This window comes from Peromyscus leucopus, chromosome 17, assembly GCF_004664715.2.
Source record: "Peromyscus leucopus breed LL Stock chromosome 17, UCI_PerLeu_2.1, whole genome shotgun sequence".
Taxonomy (NCBI): Eukaryota; Metazoa; Chordata; class Mammalia; order Rodentia; family Cricetidae; genus Peromyscus; species Peromyscus leucopus.
In genome coordinates, this window is record NC_051077.1 from 25,358,949 (window position 1) to 25,379,391 (window position 20,443).

The 20,443-nt window shown below is 39.4% G+C and overlaps 1 protein-coding gene across 2 annotated transcripts in view; it reads left to right on the forward strand.

Annotated features, from left to right (window-relative positions):
* Positions 1-7: 7 nt before the first annotated feature.
* Positions 8-20,443, forward strand: part of Vps37a (VPS37A subunit of ESCRT-I) — a 43,683-nt gene continuing 23,247 nt past the window's right edge. For both annotated transcript variants that reach the window (XM_028872356.2, XM_028872357.2), the window contains exons 1-4: positions 8-476; positions 15,861-15,935; positions 17,540-17,654; positions 18,389-18,489. In XM_028872356.2, coding sequence (XP_028728189.1) covers positions 349-476; positions 15,861-15,935; positions 17,540-17,654; positions 18,389-18,489 — 419 coding nt within the window. In that variant the 5' untranslated portion in view covers positions 8-348. The remainder of the gene's footprint in view (positions 477-15,860; positions 15,936-17,539; positions 17,655-18,388; positions 18,490-20,443) is intronic.

Consider the following 20,443-nt stretch of genomic DNA (forward strand, 5'->3'; position numbering starts at 1 on the left):
GGCGCTCGGGAGGCGGGCGGCAGGTGACGGACGCCCCGGGCCGGGGGAAGCTCCGGGCGAGCGGCGGGCCTAAGTGACGGACGGGCTGCCGTGGGACGCGAGCGGACCAGAGGGGCCCCGTCCACTTGGGCGAGTCGTCTTTTTTTTTTTTTTTTTTTCCCGGCTGCTCGCCGTTGGAAGCTCGTCCCGCCCGCCGGAGCCGGGGACTCGCGAGCGCGGCGTATAGGAAGGAGAAGGCGCGGCGTGCGTGCCGGCCGGCCGTGCTCGGTCGCCGGGGCAAGGCTTAGACTAAGCGAGGAGAGGAGCAGGCCTGAACCTTCCCGGGCCTCGGGCCGGGACCCGAGGAGGATGAGCTGGCTCTTTCCCCTGGCCAAGAGCGCGTCCTCCTCCGCCGCCGCCGGGTCCCCCGCCGGCCTCACCAGTCTCCAGCAGCAGAAGCAGCGGCTGATCGAGTCGCTCCGGAACTCCCATGCCAGGTGACTGGTGGCTTTGACCCCGGGGAGGGGGAAAAGGAGGGCGGGCGGGAGGGCTGCCTGCAAACACCCGGGCCGCTCCGCAGGCCGCTCCGCCAGCTGCCTCCTGTTGATGGTCCTGCCTGGGGGTTCCCCAGAGTGTGTCCCTGGTGCCTCACCACGGCTCAGCTCGTCTCCTGACTTGCTCGCCTCTACTGACACCACGCAATCATCTCTCTTGATCTGTATTTAGTATGTCTCGCTCTCAACGCTAATATTTCCTTGTAGCATTGCTTTTGAATTGTTAACATGCTAACACTTGGCTAGAGACAGTTGGGAAGGATAATCCCCAAGTTTCACAAAGTGAAAAATCAAACTCTTGGAACACCAAAGGAAAGGGAAGCCAGTGTTTTGATCAGTTAACTCTGTCTTGGTGGTGATAATCCTTTTGAGTTTGTAAATTAAAACTCACCCTGTTCTAATAACCTCTGACTTGCAACTGTTAAGAGTCTTGTTTACCTCTCATTTTCTTGACTTGGGCTCCACATTTAGTAATTGACATACATTGCCTGGATTAGTCGTTGTCTTTTGAGTTTGTTTATGTTATCGTAGTCAGAATAGAAATACAAGAATTCTGGTTATTTCGACTTTTTTTTTTTCCTGTAAAATCATTTGCTGCAGCCTTTTCTGTTAGATATATGTCCATGGCCGCTAAGGGTTTTCAAATATCAGAATTACCTTATGATATATGAGTTTTACAATTAATAGGTCCACAGTTTATGTATAGAGGCCTATGTGGTTAAACTCTAGCCTTTCAAAAACTTTGTCACATTATACACATTATAATATGTAATATGATTTTTAATGTGTTATATAATATATAGATACACATCCATGAGATAATAACTGAGTTATTGAACACACCATCAGGGGTTATTTTTATCTTTACACATCAGTTTTTTTTTTCCCCAAGCAAGTAAATTATAATCTCCAGTCATTTTAAACTTCCTCTGTAGACCAGGCTGTCCTTGAACTCAGAGATCTGCCTGCCTTAGCCTCCCAAGTGTTGGGATTAAAGGTGTGCGCCACCATACAGGGTGCCTTTCTTCCTGTTCTTATCTCTACCTCTGTGTAGCATTCCTTCTATCCTGCAACTGGGACAGAACTCTCTAGAAAGAGTATTTTCTAAGAAAGGAGTGGCCTTTCCAGTTAGGGTTTCTTTTATCATTCTTGGGGAAAAGGAATTTTTGTTTCTATGACTACTTTGAGAGGAAAAGATGGGACAAGAGGTAAGAAAACAGAAGGAGACTGCCTCTGGAAGCTTCAAATCTTCCTTAGTTCAATGTACTCAGCACACTCAAGTGTCAGTTTCTGACATTTCAGTCTTTCTCTGAATGTTTTGTTTTTGTTAACCTTCAAGAGCTACACTTTCAAGGTATTATAAAATAAGCTGACTACCTTTTAAGAAACACGACAAAGGTTTTCCCCATAGAATGTCACTTTGGAAAACTGTAGACTGTTAGTGTTCCTATTGCAGAAATACTGGTGGAATCATTTGTTAGCCTTTATTCTTTCCTGTTCATAAGGCTGGTGTTTTTTTGTGGTTGGAAGTTGAGGTGGAGCTTTTGAGACATTAGAACTCTTACTGCTAAGGCTAGTAAATGAGGAAAGTGATCTGAAGTTTGTACTTTGGTCCCAAATAGAAGTAATAAAACTGTAATTGTTCATTGAAGGAGTTCTGGAGTTGGTTTAAGAGGATCAGTCAGTATCCTTAAACGGATGCACAAACTATTTTGTGCACTAATCTTTGAACTAGAAAATTTGGACATATGACATTATCTACACATCTTTTAAGTTCTTGAGATTTTATTTAATTGAAATATTTCAAACTTCCAAATTAGATATGAATAATTCTAAACATTTAAGAATCTTGTAACTACTTTAACAAAGTCTTAACTTCCCTAAAATGTTAGGTGAATTTTATGTCTATTTTCTTTTATCAGTGTTGCCTGGCAGGAACAAGTGTGGAACTGTCCTAGAAGACAAAGTGTTTAACCAAAGCACAATGGATGTTATGAAAATGAAAAGTGGAAATTATATAGACTGGACTCAAGAACTAATCTTCTAAATAGCAGTAATCACACCATTCAGTCAACCACTAAAACTTAGGAGTTCATATGTAGGAAAACAAATTCTTCAGAAGTTTACTTCAGAAGACACTTGCTTTCCTGTCCAGATCTATGTCCTCTAAATTCTTTAAAGAACACCTGTTTTTGTTCTGTTTTATAATCTGTAGGACACAGATTTAGTAGAGGTGATTTCAACCCAGGAGATGTAAATCAGTGATGATGGCCTCAACTCACACCCTCACCTCTTTGTCAGGAGGAAGACTCCTCCTCCTCCTCCTCCTCTTCCTCTTCATCACTTTTTTCCTTTTTGTGAACTCACAGGAGCCATCTGCTTCTGCTTCCACAGTGCTGGATTAAGGCTTAAGGTGCACATCACCATGCCAGAAGTAGGACTCTTGACTTCATCTTGGTAAATAGAAGTTGGAGGGAAAGCCCAGGTTTTCTCAATTATATAAAGAGCTGTCTGGGAAGAAAAACAAAGGGGAGGGAAAAGCACTTCTTGTTTTAGATATTATTGTGTTCATTTGGGTCATGATTGAGGGCTGACAGTGTGGTACAATAGAAGGACATTTTCCTGCCTGCTAAATTAGTGAACTCTGGAGTGAGGTTCCTTTCCTCTGTCATACTTAGTGTCTAAGTCTTAAGAGTTAAGATGAATGGTTCCTCACTAGTAAAGTGACTTTGCCCTGCTTTTCAGTAACTTGTGTTTGTGATTATCCTCACTAACCCAGCTAATGCTTAGTTTCCAGAAGTGAGGCTGTTTAATAGAATTTCACCCCAGTTAGAAAATACTACAGATGGATAACAGTGACTGTTCTAACCAGATCTCTCTTTTCTTAGTAACTAACTAACTAATAAAGAGGTTAGTTAACCTCTTTATTAATTTCTTTATCTCTAAAACAACCTAGAGCTCTGTTTCAAGTGGTAATTATTATTTACAATTAACTATGTAAATCTAAAGCTATACAAGTAATAAGCCATCTTTATTACCTTTACCTGGATCTCCCAGGTAAAAGGCTTCTGAATTCATTTTAATAATAATTATATAGTAATGGAGTGATGTTTTATTTGCATATTCAACAAGAGTCTTAAGTTGGTTGTGATGACATACATCAGAATTGTGTGTTTCTTTTGTATTGTTGTACAGCTAGTAGACTCCCTACAAAAGAATCTTTGAGCTAAGAAGTTAGAAGATACAGATAGGTCATTAACTGCCCATACAAGCTTGGGTGACCTGTCATCTATATATGCCTTTATGGCCAGGCAACTGAAAGAATTGATTGCCTATCTCTTTCTGCTCCACTCAACCAAGAAAGTCAGTTGATTTCCAGCTCCTCAGTGTAATGACATTCTTAAAGGCAGAAAACAGTGAATATAAGCATTGTAGACCTGTATGGGGAGCACAAAGGAATAGAAGCTTTGTAATGAAACTGTCTTGGATTCCAGTTCTGGTTCTAACACATGCTAGCTGCACAATCTCTTGATAAAACTTTCAGTTCTTCCATTTTCCCATTTTCTGCCTGTAAAGCTAAGAATTATGATTCTTATGTGAAATCTGGGAGATGGGCAGGTGCTGGAGAGATTTAGGAGATGGAAGCCAGAGCCTTGAGCATGGGAGGCAAGTGCTCTACCACTGAGTTACATCCCTAGCTCTCTCTCAGGTTTTTTTGGTATTTGAATAATAGAAACATTAACTGGCTCATAGGCATATAACAAAGTATACTTCTTTTTTGCTCTCTCAGTGTGCCTCAAACCATTGCTTCTTAATTTAGAGCAGTGGTTCTCAAGCTTCCTAATGCTGCAACTCTTTAATACAGTACTTCATGTTGTGGTGACCCCCCAACTGTAAAATTTTTTCATTGCTACTTCATAACTAATTTTGCTACTGTGATGAATTGTATTTTGGGAAAGAGAGGTTTGCCAAAGGGGTCATGACCCAGAGGTTGATAACTGCTGATCTCAATGCTTCTGTCCAACTTATTGTTTATGCATCTTTCACAACCCTACCTGTAACTCGCTTGTCTTTGGCAGGCCTCCATCTGACTGTCCATGTAGAAAACAAGTCTGTTCAGGAGAGTTAGCTAACTCATAAGTGAAGTGTCCTATTTAGAAGGGTTTAGTGAAGTCCAGGGATGCTAAAGAATCTCCAGTATTGTTTAACAAACAGTAAATATTCTATAAATGGCCATTGATATTTTATTCTTGCTCTTAAAAATAACAGTGTCTGTGTAGGTCAGCCTTTCATCACTGAGAAAGCACCTGAGATAACAGACCTATAAAATGGAAAGGTGTGTAGGAGGTAGCTCAGTTGATAATAGACTTGAGTTCAATCCCTGGGACCCCTATAAAAAGGCTGGGCACAGTGATTCCTACATAATCCCAGTGTTAGGGATGTGAGATCAGGAGGATCCCTGTGCTTCACTGGCTAGTCAGCCTCTTCAGGAAGCTTGTATGCTGCTATCCTGAGGAACAATATTAGAGGTTCCCTTTCATATACATGTACATACTGTGTACCCAAACACCACAAAAAGAGGGAAGACTGATTTGATTTCACAAGTTCAGAGGCTTAAGCAGTGGTTGGCACTCTTGCTGAGCTTTTCAGCCTACGGCTAGGCAATACATCATGGAAGTAGTGCATGGCAGAGGAAATTACTTCTGCTATGACAGCTAGGCGGCAGAGAGAGAGGAGAGACCAGAGCCCAAATATCTCCTTCAAGTGCATGCTTGGTTACCCAGCTTCCTTCTGTTAGGCCTCCTCCTAAAGGTTCTCTTACCTCCCAAGCAGTACCACAGCTATGATCCAAGCTTTCAGCTCATGGACCTTTGGCAAACATTCAAGATCTAAACCTGTAACAAAACTATAGCAGTCTTTAAAACATCCTTTGGTACTCTGTTTTGCTACCATTCCATGGATCACAGAGTTCTTTTTGATTATTCAAACCTTTACCCATATAGCTTTCCCTGAGAGTAAGCTTTTGAGTAGTTCTTGACTCACAGCTTTAAGCTTTATTCTTTGTTCATAGTGTAAGGCTTTCACCCTTCAACTCTCTGGGTAAGTCTTTCTGTAGGTTTTACTCAGTTCATAAGACTCACAAACACTAAACCCTAACAAACTTGTAATGAGGGGATATGTATATTGTCTTTTGAACTTATTGTTATTTTTATAAAAGAGTTCATATTCAGTGTTTAAAGTTGGGGTTTTATGTTAAAATATCCAAATCTCCACTTTTCTTTTAATAGACTTTATTTTTTTTAGAGCAGCATAACTAAACATAAGGCCTACCCCATCCCCATCATGATTCCTCTAACATTTCTTTTTAAAATAGGAATATTTGTAAAGACCTGGCAGTAATTTCTGTATAGCCACATTTGCTTCAAGCTAGAGTACCTGTCCTCTGTGCTGGGAGGCCCACTTTCCAGTTCACCATCCTCTGTTGTACAAACAACTGTATATTCACATGCATTATCTAGCTACTATGGGCATTTGAGATTAACTTGTTGCAATAAAGAGTTCTATAGGACGGAAGAGGAGATGAGGCAGTGTAGGTCAGAAGCCTTGCTGCATAAGCATGAAGAATCATGTTCAGATTTTAGCACCCACTTCTAAAAAAGCATGTGTTGTCACATGTGTGCCTATAACCATAGGAGGCAGAGGCTGGAGACTCACTGGGGTTTTCTGACCAGCAGTCTATCTCCAGATTCAGTAAAAAAGCCTGTCTCAAGGGAGAGTATTAGAGCAGGATGCCCCAAATCCTCCTCTGACCTCTACCTACACACCTATGCATACACATATAACACACACACATACACACATACATACACACACATGCACACACACGCACACGCACGCGTATAAGAATCTGCTATGCCTTGGTCTGTTGAAACTAGAGAATTCTACAAAATGCAGTATTTTGGCTCCATAAATGGTCTTTGAGTTATGCAGTAGTAAACTAAGATTATGTGTGTTGAACAATGCCATAACTAAGTTTGATCCATTGAGTGCACAGTCTATCAGAAGGAATTAAAAGCTATAATTGTAGAGCGTATGGTGTAATAAAGCATGTTATGATTTAAAAAAATACTTTGTGAATAGATTCTAACAACTCAAGTTGTTAAAGAAATTAACCTCATTTAAAAAATAAGTCCAGGTGCTCTTCACCAGGACAGGACAATCAGAGGTTTCCATCTCTGACTAGTTCTTCCTGTCGTGTGGCCTGTGTTGAGGCAGCACATCATGGCACAGCATGTCACAACATGTTGCACAACTGTTGACTGGACAGCAAGTTTAAAATAAGAGACTGGCTCTATAATCCTCTTTAAGGGGCATGCTTCTAGGAACGTAAATCCCTCACTTACTGGGCCTCCTTGTAAGCGTCACTCTTTTCCGGCAGTACCAACGTGGGACTAAGCCTTTGTCACATAGGCCTCTGGAGAACATTTTAGGCCCAAACTGTAGCAGGTATCCTGCTTTATTTTACATCTGAAGCTTTTTCAAGAGTATGTTTCCGGATTCTCTATTCCCAGTTTTGCTAGGTCTCAGTTGACTTTTAAATGTACTTTGGATGATGTTTTCCCCCTCTGTTCTCCGGGTTTCTTCTGTGTTTTTACAGCTCTTCCCATATTCTTGGCCATTATCCTGTCTGTCCTTTAGAACACTGCTGAGAAGATAGGAAATAAGTGCTACATGTCACACGGCTCTTGAAAACAAACAAAAGCAAGCAGTTTACATTAGAATTTCTTACATCAGTGTTCTCCAACAGACTGATTTAGGCTGAAGTATTTTCCAAATAGCACACACCATTTATTTGAGCTATTTATTTTAAATTTTCAGTTTCTTGGTTTTTCATTTTCATATCAACTACATATATATGCAGATGCATGTATGTGCTTATTGATTTGTTCTTTTGAAGATATCAATCATACAAATTTGAAGTCTCCTATTTGCTATTTTCTTGAGGGTTTTTCTTTTTTTCTTTTGTGTTTGTTGAGTTGGGTGCCTGTCTTCTAATAGTTTTATTTATTTTTTGAAAGCTTTTTAATGTTCTTATTTCTGTTTTTGTGACTTCTTTCTGTGTTTGTGGTTACTTTATCTGTGTTCTATAACCTGCCTGTGTAATGAAAGGAAAAGAATACCTAGTTCTATGCAAGGCAAGAGTCAGTAACTTCCTGCAGCGCTGCCATTTTAAATCTTCAGTTTCTTGAAGTCTATCTCACTATGTTAATTCTCAATGCAGTTATCTGTTGTTTACCTCAGAACAAGCCGGAAAAGAGAAAAGACCTTCCCTCTCCCTGCACAGTCTTGTTTTGCATTGGCTGGTTCTAGGGCTTGGAGGACCCTTACACTGCTCTTCACTTTGCATTGGTCATGTGCTTGGGGATGAAGGTACTTTCTGTTTCTGTCCTTGCAACTGAATCTCATCTCTTATCCTTTAAGAGTCTCACTGTGAAGCCATCTGGCCTGGGGCTCACTATTTAGTCAAGGGCTGGCCTTGACTGGTGATGCTCCTGCTTCTGAGTCCCCAGTGCTTAGATCACAGTTGCACACTACTGCCTGCCTTTCATCTTCTGTCTTGCAGGCGTCCTCAGATTTTCTTGTCTGCTTATGGTAGGATTTGCTTTTCAGTGCTGTACTGATTAACTTTTTAGAAATCTTTTGGTGTGTTTTAGAGATTTAGTTAAGAAAGGAAGATTGTGTGAGTCCTTTGACAGGTTTACCTATGAATGATGATCTGAATTACCAAGTACTGTGGGAATATACAAGGCATTTTCATCTTGAAGCTGTGTGCTCCTTCAAAGACATAGCCATATATGTCATAAGACATAGCATAGACATAAGCAGAAGCCAAACATTAAATATGGTTTATTTTTTAAAGGTAACTTTTAACCATAACTGATATGAGTTTTGGATTCAAATTTTGGGGACTACCAAAAATGTGAGGCCAATTAATTAATTCTATATTCTGATTAACAGAAGTTTGAAATTTTTAGATTTATGTGTATGAGTGTTTTGCCTGCACGCATGTAAGTGCATCATGTGTGTGCATGGTGCTCAAGGTGAGAAGAAGGCACTGGCTCTTCTGGATCTGGAGTTACAGATAGCTGTGAGCTGCCATGTGGGTGCTGGGAACTGAACTTAGGTCCTCTACAGAAGGAAGAAGTGCTCTTAACTGTTAAACCATCTCTCCCATCTCTCTTTATAGTCTAGATCAGCAGTTCTCAAGGTGTGGGTCACAATCCCTTTGGGACTGAATGACCCTTTCACAGAGGATGCATACCAGATATTTACATTATGATTCATAACAGTAGCAAAATTACAGTTATGTAGTAGCAATGAAAATAATTTATGGTTAGGGGGTCACTGCAACCTAAGGAACTGTATTAAAGACTTGAGGCATTAGGAAGGTTGAGAACCACTGTTCTAGATTTATATAGCTTCAAAGATTTAGAAACACTGAAGTAAAACTTTAATAGTAGGGCACTGTCTAATAAATGCAAGACCCTGGGTTTGATCCCCAGCACATTATACCTAGTATGACTGTCATTCTGAAGGTAGTTATGAGAATGTGGCCGGGCAGTGGTGGCACATGCCTTTAATCCCAGCACTTGGGAGGCAGAGCCGGGTGGATCTCTGTGAGTTCGAGGCCAGCCTGGTCTACAAAGTGAGTTCCAGGAAAGGCGCAAAGCTACACAGAGAAACCCTGTCTCAAAAAACAAACAAACAAAAAAAGAGAATGCTTATTATAGAATGTTTTATATTAACATTAAAAAATATAAATGGCTGGGCGGTGGTGGCGCATGCCTTTAATCCCAGCACTCGGGAGGCAGAGGCAGAGGCAGGCGGATCTTTGTGAGTTCGAGGCCAGCCTGGGCTACCAAGTGAGTTCCAAGAAAGGTGCAAAGCTACACAGAGAAACCCTGTCTCGGAAAAAAAAAAAAAAAAAAAAAACAAAAACTAAAACCAAAAAATACAAATGGCCAATAGAATAAATAATCATGTATTAGAATATTATGCAGCCATTAAAATAATAAAGTAACATTTCCACTAATGTGAATTTAGATTATCACAATGAATTATTGAGTGAGGAAAAGTAAGTTATAAAAACTATACAGTGTAATTATAGTTTTGTCATAAAGAAGGATGTAAATGTAGAAGGTATTAAAAGGTTATAGTAGTAATTGCCTTAGTGATAAGGTCCTAAGTTGCTAATATAATCTCTTAACTGAATTTTTCCATTGAGAATAGAATTATTAGACTAGCAAATGTGAGCCAAGAGTGTTGGTGCGCACCTTTAATCCCAGCACTTGGGAAGCAGAGTCAGGGTAGATCTCTGTGAGTTCAAGGCCAGCCTGGTCTTGTTTAATTAAGTAGAGTAATTAGATATCTACCTGCTGTTTTATAGAATGCATCTAGGAATATGCATTACTATTTGTCTTGATTAACACGTTATGTTTAATTCTCATTAATAACGTAAGTATCACTTTCTGTTATGGTCTATACCTTGTTACAAAGGCAGTTTTTCAAAAATTCTAATAAATGCTTAGATTGAATAGTGGGAGAAATGATTCCTCAATTGGAATTTTTTTGCATCATTTCCTCCCTTTACTTTTCTCCTCCTGGCCCTTCCCATGCTCCTGCCTTTCACTCTTTCAATTGTCACATAATAATATGCACACATTTGTGCATAAATATGTGAATACACCCTGTGAGTCCATTTTGTGTGTGTGTGTGTGTGTGTGTGTGTGTGTGTGTGTGTGTGAGATTTCAGGGTTGATCACTTGGTTTGGGGTAACCAGTTAAGGAGCTCATCCCTGGTGAAAACTAATTCTCCTGATCTCAGTGGTCCTTGGTTGCCTTTAGCTCTTTGTCTAGATGTGGGACCCTGTGAGTTTTCCCTTTTCTACATTAGCATGTCTGTTGTTGTTTGTTTTTGCTCTTTTGAGGGGCCTGCCACCCAGCTCCCAAGTAAATTCGCACACAGAGGCTTATTTTTACTTCTGAATGCCTGGCCTTAGCTTGGCTTAGTTTCTTGCCAGCTTTTCTTAACTTTAAATTATCCCATCTTCCTTTTGCCTCTGGGCTTTTCCTGTTCTCTTCTGTAAATCTTACTCCCTGGCTTGCTGTGTAGGTGGCTGGCCCCTAGAGTCCTCCTCCTTCTCTGGCTCCTAGATCTTAGATCCCTCCTCCCAGTTTTCTCCTTCTATATAGACTCTCTGCCTGCCAGCCCCACCTATCCTTTCTCCTGCCTTGCTATTGACCGTTCAGCTCTTTATTAGACCATCAGGTGTTTTACACAGGCATAGTAACACAACTTCACAGAGTTAAACAAATGCAACATAAACAAAAGTAACACACCTTAAAATAATATTCTACTATGCATGTCTACTCATGTTGTCCTTGTTAAACCTCTTGTCACAGCATTTATGAGTGAAGCTTTTCTGTCATTTCTAGGAGACATAAGCTCACAGCAGATTTTCTGCTTCTCTGGCTCTTACAGTCTCCCTGCTTCCACTTCTGAGACATCCCCTGAGCCTGAGGTGCAGGAGTAGTGTTGTAGATGTCTCCATTTGGGCAGGGTACCCAATGATCGTTTGTTCCCTGCATTTTGACCAGTTACGGTTTTCACTAACAGTTTGTGTAAAGAGAGTCTTCTTTGATGAGGCGTGAGAGCTACACTTATGTGTGGGTATAAAGGTAAGTACTTATTGTGCCATTAGGAATGATCTTGGTTTAGTAAAGTAGAGGTCGTGGCATCACTAACCCCAGGGGGTTGCCAGGTTTCCAGTACCAGGCCTAGTTTCCCTTGTGTTGAGCAGGCCTTAGGTCTAATTGGACAGCTGTTGTTTAGTGCCAAGATACGAATGCCACGATTGTACCCTTATGGATATTTTGTCATGCTGGTCATTATTGTGGTTCATAAGTGTCACAGCTGGGCAGGACTATTGATTGCTTCCCTTCCTTGGCAGCTTGTGTTTTAATATGTTTCCTATGATTTTTTAAAATAAAAGTTCAGACAGTGACTGCAAATCTTAGTGAGTTAAAATTTTATTACCACAAATCTGAGAAGGTACAACTTAGGTAAATTTTCTAAATGCTTTTAAAAAAATAGCACTTAACACATTGAACAGTTATTTGCCTTGTAATCTCCTGAAACCTTTACATATATGATCTTGCTTAATACGACATCACAAGGCAGATGGATGCTTTTAATATAACCATCTCTCATTAGGGAAAAAAAAGGTTCAGGAACTTGTATTTGATCTAATTCCAAGTATTTTTGTCACTGTTCTATTGCTGTGGAGAGACACTTATGACCAAGGCAACTCTTACTAAAGAATGTTTAATTGGAGGCTTGCTTACAGTTTCAGAGTTTAGTCCATTTATCATCATGGCAGCATGCATTGTGTTGGAGCAGTAGCTGAAGGCTATATCCTGATCCACACGGCCAAGTGAGAAAACAGGGCCTAGAATGAACTTTTGAAACCTCAGATCCTACCCCCAATGGCACACGTTCTCCAATAAGGCCACATCTGCTCAAATAATACTACACTTCCTAGTCCTTCCGAAAGAGTTCTAGTCTTCATAACTAAGCATTCAAATATATGAGCCTGTAGGAGCCATTCTTATTCAAACCACCACTGCAAGTAAAATGGTATATGTGGGATTTGATTTCAGGAGTCTGTCTTTAATAAGCCTTGCTTTCAGTCACTAAGATGCTCTACTTGAACTAATAGAAGATTCTTTCACTATTCATTCCTTGTGCAGTGACATCTTGGTAATGTAGAGGAATAAAGAAAGTTTGGACTTTGTTTTAATGCCACTTAATTATGTGGCATTCATATAGAGGAGGAGAGCGTCAGCCTAAATCCAGTTCCCAAAGAGAAGCTTTCATAAAAATCATGTAAATCTTGATTATCTGTTTGAATCTAGCTTAGCTACTTCTTTCTTCTTCTTCTTATTTTAATATTTGAGAGTTCTATACAGTATATTTTGTTCTATACAATTTATTTCCTTTATACATCCAGGCCCACTCCCCTTCTCTACCCATTCAACTTTGTGCTCTCCTTTTTTATTTTATTTTTTTTTTATTTTTCCCATCAAATCCAATTTGCGCTAGCTATATGTTCTTGGATATGTGGCCTTCCACCAAAGCAGGGTTGACCAAGAGGTGACGCTCTTAAAACTAACTCTCCCTCTTCCAGCGCTATAATTGGCAGTAGTTCCTCCTCTGGGGTGGGACTTGGTGTCCACCTCCCCTCTTCATGCTAGTATTAGGTCTGACTTAACCTTTGATGTGCTTTGTGCATGGTGTCACAATTACTGTGAGTTCATATGTACAGCTGCCTTTTCGTGTCTGGGGGTATTGCTTCTGTGTATTTATTTATCAACCACCTCTGACTCTTACCGTCTTTTTTACTCTTCTTTCAATGATCCTGAGCCTTGGACAGAGGGGATTTGATATAGACATCCCATTTAGGGCTGAGCATTCCTTAGTCTCTGTATTCTCTGTTGTATTGCAAATAGAAGCTTTTCTGATGAAGTTTGAGAGATGCATTAATCTGTGCAAAGAACACTAAGTCACCAGGAGTCAGCTTCCTTCTGTGTTATTTAGCTGTTCTCCCTAGACCTATGACCTGCTTGGCTGCAGGTTCTTGGCCCTGTCGTGGTACTGGGTGTGGGTATCATGTTGTGGAGAGGGCTGTAAATACCAGCAGAAAGTGGTGAGTTCTTCCATTGTGTTTGTGCCGCTACTGCACCAGGGCACAAGCCTTGCCAGCCAGTCCTTTTAGCACACAGGGTTCCCAGGTGGGTGAGGTTGATGATTGCTTTTTTCCTCCAACCATAATTTAATGGTAAGACCCTATCAGCCTGGACCAGCAGGCTGTTGTTCTTCAGTGGTAGGTTCTTGAAGGGTGGACCTGGGATGAAAAAATAAAGAAGACAGGAAAGGTGGGGTCAAGAGGTCTTGCATAAGCTGATGCCTTATGCCAAGCAAGTTTATTAAGAAGTATAGCATCTTACAGACAGTCTGCAGGGGGAAGAATGGGACAAATTCAGCAGAAAGCTATCATACAGTGGGATGAGGTCAACAGGAAGCTAATCCAGCAATGTTGTTCAAAAGAAACTCAGGATATCTCAAGTGTGTCACAGACTGAGCACACAATAGCCCTGGGACTGATAACCATAGCCCCTTTGGGGGAGGAGTTAGGTTCCTAGGATCAGAAGCTACTGCTCTCCCAAGGCCCTGGCCAAGCATATTACTGTTTTTAGATAAGGACCTACATTCCTCCTCCATATATCAGGTCATCAGGAAAAGCATTGCATCACCCTGGCTCCCAGTCCTTGTTGCTGAAGTCACTATATACTTGAGTCATAGGACAAGGAAAAATCAAGCTGATTCTGACCTGGAAGCTTCATCCCTAATGGTTAGTTTTCACAATGCAGGAAGGTGCTACACATGCTACTGAAAGAGAAAAGTCAAAGAAAAGGAGAAAATTTCCTAGCTATTTCTTGTCAGTGACAGCCTCATTCCATAGGGTATTAGAGGGAAAAGCTTATTTACATCTAGGATTCTCCATCCCAACAGTGGTGGTTTGAATGAGAATAGCTCCCATAGGCTCACACATGTGCATGCTTGGTCCCCAGTTGGTGGAACTGTTTTGGAAGAATTAGGAGGTGTGACCTTGTAGGAAGTGTGTCACTGGAGGAGGGCTTTGAGGTTTCAAAGGCACATGGCAAGCTCGGTCTCTCTCTCTCTCTCTGCCTTCTACCTGTGAATCAGATGTAAGCTCTCTCTCAGCTAAAGCTAATGCCTGCCTGCTGCTGTACTCCACACCATGATGGCCAAGGGCTAACCCACTGAAACCATGAACAAGACCCCATTTAAGTGCTTTTTGTAAATTGACTTGGCCCTGCTGGTGCTTCACAGCAATAGCAAAGTATCTGAGATAGCAACACTTAGGAACCTTTAAAGTACACAAGATTTACGTATTTGAGAGGCTAGGTTTTTATTAAAGGCCAGAAAATAAAGTAATCCAAAAGACTCATAACTAAATGTCTTCTACTGAATCAACTAATGAGTACTACTTTGTGTGTTCCCCTTATAACAATTATGAATGTTAACAATTCAAGTGAACTCCCAAAAGTTCCATATTTCTTATGTTTTAGTTGTAAATATGACTACAGTCAATAAGATAAACTGCTTGTAGGATGTTCAGTGATAAGGGCTTTATATTGGGAACTCTGATAGCGTTAATCAAGACTCTCAAAGTAGTAACTCAAACAAGATAAAAGCTTATTTTGCTGTCACATAAAAGAAACTTAAGCCAGGCATGGTGACACTTGTCCTTAATCCCAGTACTTGGTAGGCAGAGGCAGATGGACTTCTGTGATAAGACCAGCCTGGGCTACATTGGGAGTTCCAGGTCAGTCAAGGCTACATATAGTAAGACTTGTCTCAAACAAAACAAAACAAACAAGCAAACAAAAACCAAGAGTCTGGCAATTTTATGCTTATCAAGGACCCCAGCTAGTTGTTTCATTGCCAACCATTCATAGGGAGCCTCTATGTGACTGTTTCTGTGTAAGCCTGGCATCCAGACAGGAAGTAGGGAAGAAGGCAAGAAAGGCAATTCCACTGTAAGCTGCTTCCCTGGAAATCCACCCCACTACTAACTATATTTTTATTAGCTGGAACATAAAGTCTTTATCAACAGCTACTTTCAAGAAAGAGTATGGCTACAGAGTGGCTACCCAGAATACAGACAGGCTCCTTTGGGGAAGAAGAGGAAAGGTGGAAAGCAGCCAGGAGCCATTTGTTATCTTGCCACCCCAAGAGACACTCATAGGGACTTGTTGGTTTAAGCTCTTAAGACCCAGATTTCCCCAGCTGTCTGTAAACCTGGGTAGTGACACCAGAAATCAGATTCGTGTTGACCTATATTACCCAGAAGGTTTGCAGTTGCTTCTACTAATGATAAATTGGATAGAATTACATTAAATCAATCTTAAGATTAATGTGAGTTTTTCTTGTATGTTTTCTTCAGCATCCTTCCCTTACCCTTTGGATATTTTAGAATATTATTGCCTGCATATTTGATAAGCCTTTCCAACTATGGTAATTTTCTCTCTAGACACAGGTTATACCAGCTATCCAAATGCTGTGATTAAAATTAAAACATTTAGTAGGTTATAGCATTTAACATTTGGTTTTGATATTAATAGTTTTATATTTTATAGCATTGATCTCTTTTTATGTCTTTTCTAAATTTTCTCTTACAGTATAGCTGAAATACAAAAAGATGTAGAATACAGATTGCCATTCACAGTAAACAACCTGACAATTAACATTAATATGTAAGTAGAATTCTTTTCTTTTTTTTGTGTATTAGGTTTTAATTTTTGCTTTATGTCTTAATAGCCTGACAGTACTAATGTGTGAATAGAATTCAATCTATATTTCATGTAATAGGAACTAACTTTTGTTTTGAATCTTAGTTAATATCAGACATATGCTCTTTAAATGAACTTATTTAAAGTAACTGTAACATAAAATAGTTCTCAGTTCTGTGAAATAAAATCTTTATGGCTTATTGTTTAGCCCATGGACATAGGAGGCCTTATTAAATACTAGTTCTGAACAGATCTAAGGATAGATATATAGTTCTGGCAAGCACTAAAGCACATTAACTTGACAAATATGAGCTTTCTGAATCTACATAATGGTAGCCTTACAAATTAGGCTATATCACAGACTCATAAATAAATAGCTGGGACACAAACTCATTGTTTGGCTCCAAAGGCCGCTGTTGCCTCTTCTACAAACTAATTTAAAAATCTTGAGCTATAAAAACAAACAAACAAAAAACCCTTTAGCTGTATAAATGAATTCATTTTATTTCCCATCCAGTGTCCAGGTAGACATAGGTAGGAAAGTTCAACAAAATCCAGTTTTTGATAATGCTGTCAAGAAGTACTTTCTTTAACCAATATATGAGTAGAAAAGCTTAAAGGGAAATATATTCTGAGTTTTTCAAAACTTAGAAAACAGAGTTCTGGATTTAATAAACTTCTATTAAAATATTTTATAAACTAATCTTAACTTTGTAGTACTTAGAAAAGGTTAAATTTTGCTGGGTGGTAGTGACGCACACCTTTAATGTCAGCACTTGGGAGGCAGAGGCAGGTGGATGGATCTCTGTGAGTTCGAGGCCAGCCTGGTATACAGAGCAAGATCCAGGACAGGTACCAAAACTACACAGGGAAACCCTGTCTTGAAAAGCCAAAAAAAAAAAAAAAAAAAAAAAAAAACAGTTAAATTTTTTACTTTTTTGATTTATGAGATTTTTATTCTTTCTGGGAACCACATGAGTTTCCTTGAGTATGAGGAGAGGTGTTAGCACAGCCTTTAGGAATTAGATAAACAAAGACCCAATGACAAGTATGGTAGTTCAGTCTTAGTTACTTAGCTTCTTGTCCCCTTTCTCTTGAGTAGTGTATGCATGCTGTCATTCTAGGCAGGACTTCACAGGTGAAACATACACGCACACACACACAGAGAGCCAGAGCTACCATCCACTAAATAGCCAGTTTGGTTTTTTGCATGGTTTTCTGGATACAAGTGTATAATCTGATTTTTAGCTGAGATTTTTATTCAGCAAGTTATAACTTTTATCTTTGAAATCAGTTAGTTGACATGCTAAAAAGACTATTCTGTAAATTAAAAAGAATTTATTGTATTGAATTACTGTGTTATCTTAGTGCCAAAACATAGCCTTTTATATATTTTCAGTGTGCTCAATATCTGTGATAAAGCACTTGATACTAAAGAATTGATCCATATAAGTCAATGTGAAAGTTTAATTTGCTTTTAAATAACTTTGTTTTAAGATTATGGTCACATGATGTATTTTTTTTTCATTTGTTTGTGTTTTTGTGTGTGTGTGTTATTCCTTTACTAGATTACTTCCGCCACAGTTTCCTCAGGAAAAACCAGTGATTAGTGTTTATCCACCAATAAGACATCACTTAATGGATAATCAAGGACTATATGTTACCTCTCCATTAGTAAACAATGTATGTATATGCTATAGTTTATTTCAGAATGATCTAACACATTTATTACATTTTTATTATTCTAGAAATCTTAAGTGTACTGAAATTTTCATTTTGAAATTAGTAATCTTAACATTTCCTTAGACAATACTGTCTACTTAAGCCTATGACTTGCAAGTTTTGGATACAATGTGGTTGATTAATGTGACAAATTGCAACTTAAATATACCCTTAGTATTTACTGCTGAATAATCAAATTATTGTAAAGTGTGAAGTATGAGAATATTTTAGCTCCATTATTGATTAAATAGACTTTTAACCTGATTTTTTAATTACCAAATATTTATAGTATTGATTCTATAAGAAAGTGTTGTAAGTCATGGATTGTTAGTATGTTGACACAGTGCTCTTTGCTTTTCTGTTTATTTTTTTTTTATTTTATGTGTACTAGTGTTGTGCCTACATGTAAGTGCACCACATGTGTGCAGCACCCACAGAGGTCAGAGCAGAGTGTCACATCACCTAGAACTGGAGTTAGAGAGGTTGTGAGCTGCCATGTAGGTGCTAGGAACTGAGCCTGGGTCCTCTGGGAGACATTAAATGCTCCTACCCACTGAGCCATCACTCCTGCCCTCTTTCTTCTGTTTATTCTCGGCTGCAAACACTCGTTAAGATTTCAAATGACATTTATTCCCATGCAATTCTGTCATCCTGTTTTGAGAGGGGTTATCATTATGTATTACTGTTACTTTCAGTTTACCATGCACTCAGATCTTGGAAAAATTATTCAAAGTCTTTTGGATGAGTTCTGGAAGAATCCTCCAGTTTTAGCTCCTACTTCAACAGCATTTCCATAGTAAGTATATTTATAGTATGTAACTCTAGCACATATTTTCATTTATCATAATTAAAATATAGTTTAAAGGAATTGATGTTCAAATCAAAGACAGCCTTCTGATTGCCACATACTCACCTTCATGCCCAAAAGGCCAAAGTTTTCAGAGGCTGCTGTGTATTTCTCTTGTAGCTGTTTATTCGCTCACCTCTGTGATAATAGACATGGTACTATTCTTGAATTTCATTTTGGCTATTACCTATAGACCTCTTACTATAGTAGATGAGGTTTTTAACTGTCACACAATTTCCCTTCTCCTCAGTGAAATTACATCATGATTTCTACAGAAGTCTATTTGGTGTGTTTGTTACCTGACTCTGAAGTAGTAGCCATTGCTGAGCCAAGTGTGTTTGTTTTTTATCCCATTTTTGTTCATGTCGTACCGGGCAGGCAATCTCTGAGTTCTGTGTTTAGTTGTTTGGTTGTTTTTCCTCCACTTCTTTCCTTGTTAGTTACACCTCATTTCTGTCACCCAAGTCTCATTCAGTAACTTTCCTTTGTTGTCTTCTTGACATTTCCTTTGCTGTTTTCATATAGTGGATTATTTGCTTCTTAGCTTTTCTAAATCTCTTTTTAAGGTTGTCTCCTAGTATCTTGGTTTACTATCTTCAAATAATTTCCTGAGTAAAGCATTAGCATGAATAACAAATCATATTAGAACTTGTACTTAAAATAGTGAAGTGTGGGTGTGTGTCTTAGGGATCTGAGACCTGAGCCTGTGGCCTTGCGCGTGTCAAGCATGGGCCACGGAGCGCCGTCTCCAGCATATTTTAATCTTTTATTTTAAGATAGGCTCACATGACAGGTACCTAGATTTGCTTGGAACTTGCAATGTAACCAGCAGAGCTTGAAGTTAGGATCTCTGTCTCGGTCTCCTGGGTAGCTAGAATTATAGGCCTGTGCCACCATACTTAGATGTTTCTCTTTATGAGTCTATAGTTGGGTTAGGTACTAGTGGTAACTATTTTGTTCTACTTTTTCATTAGTTGGTGTGGCTTTAAGAAGTGTGATTGAGACCGGTGTGCGCACGCCTTAATCCACACTCCGAGCAGAGCAGTGATCTCTGTGAGTCAACCAGCTGGCTACCAATATCAAAAGCGCAAACTACACAGAAAATGTCTCGAAAAACCAAAAAAAAAAAAAAGTGTGATTGAATAATATGGAAACTCACTTAATTCTCTTGTCTGGCAATTTTTGTTAGCCAAACTCCAAGACTCTAGCGGAGGCTCTCGGCTCTTAACACTGACGGCAGCCTGAGTTTCCTTACAGCATATCACATGGAGAGAGGTCAGAGCAGCCAAGCAGAAGCTGTGCTGCCTGTTTAGCTATAGCGGTGGGTGTTATGTGCATCATTTCCGCTGCCTTTTAAGTACATTCGGCCTGAAAATGAAGAAGAAATAGACTTCATCTCTCACTAGTGTGGCAGAATTTAAGAGAAGCATGTGTTTGTGGGAAGTGTGCCCTGGAAATCTTGCAGTGACTATTTTAAAAAATACAGTCTGCCACATCTCTGATCATAAGAATTCACCTATATCCTATATGCAAAAGTATATTCACTTTCTCTCACACAAGAACTTGCATAGTTTAGTATATAATAGTTCAGGTATAGAGGAGGTTTTTCAGCTGGGTTCCTTCAGACCATCTCTTAACCGAAGAAGTGTGAATTAAAATAACAATATTGTTGCCCACATATATCCAACATGCAGTGATACTAGATCACTGTAGACTACTCTACTCATAACGAGGGAAAACAGGAATTCTGAAATCCAGTTGGGCTCAGTGTTTTGATAGAGCCTTGGTTTTGCTTTGTGGAATGACAATAGAATAAAATTGGGTTATTGATTTTGCTTTTGGATCGTTCTTTCTATTAGATACATACCATGATCTAGTGATTCACCTCAGATACAGTTTTGCT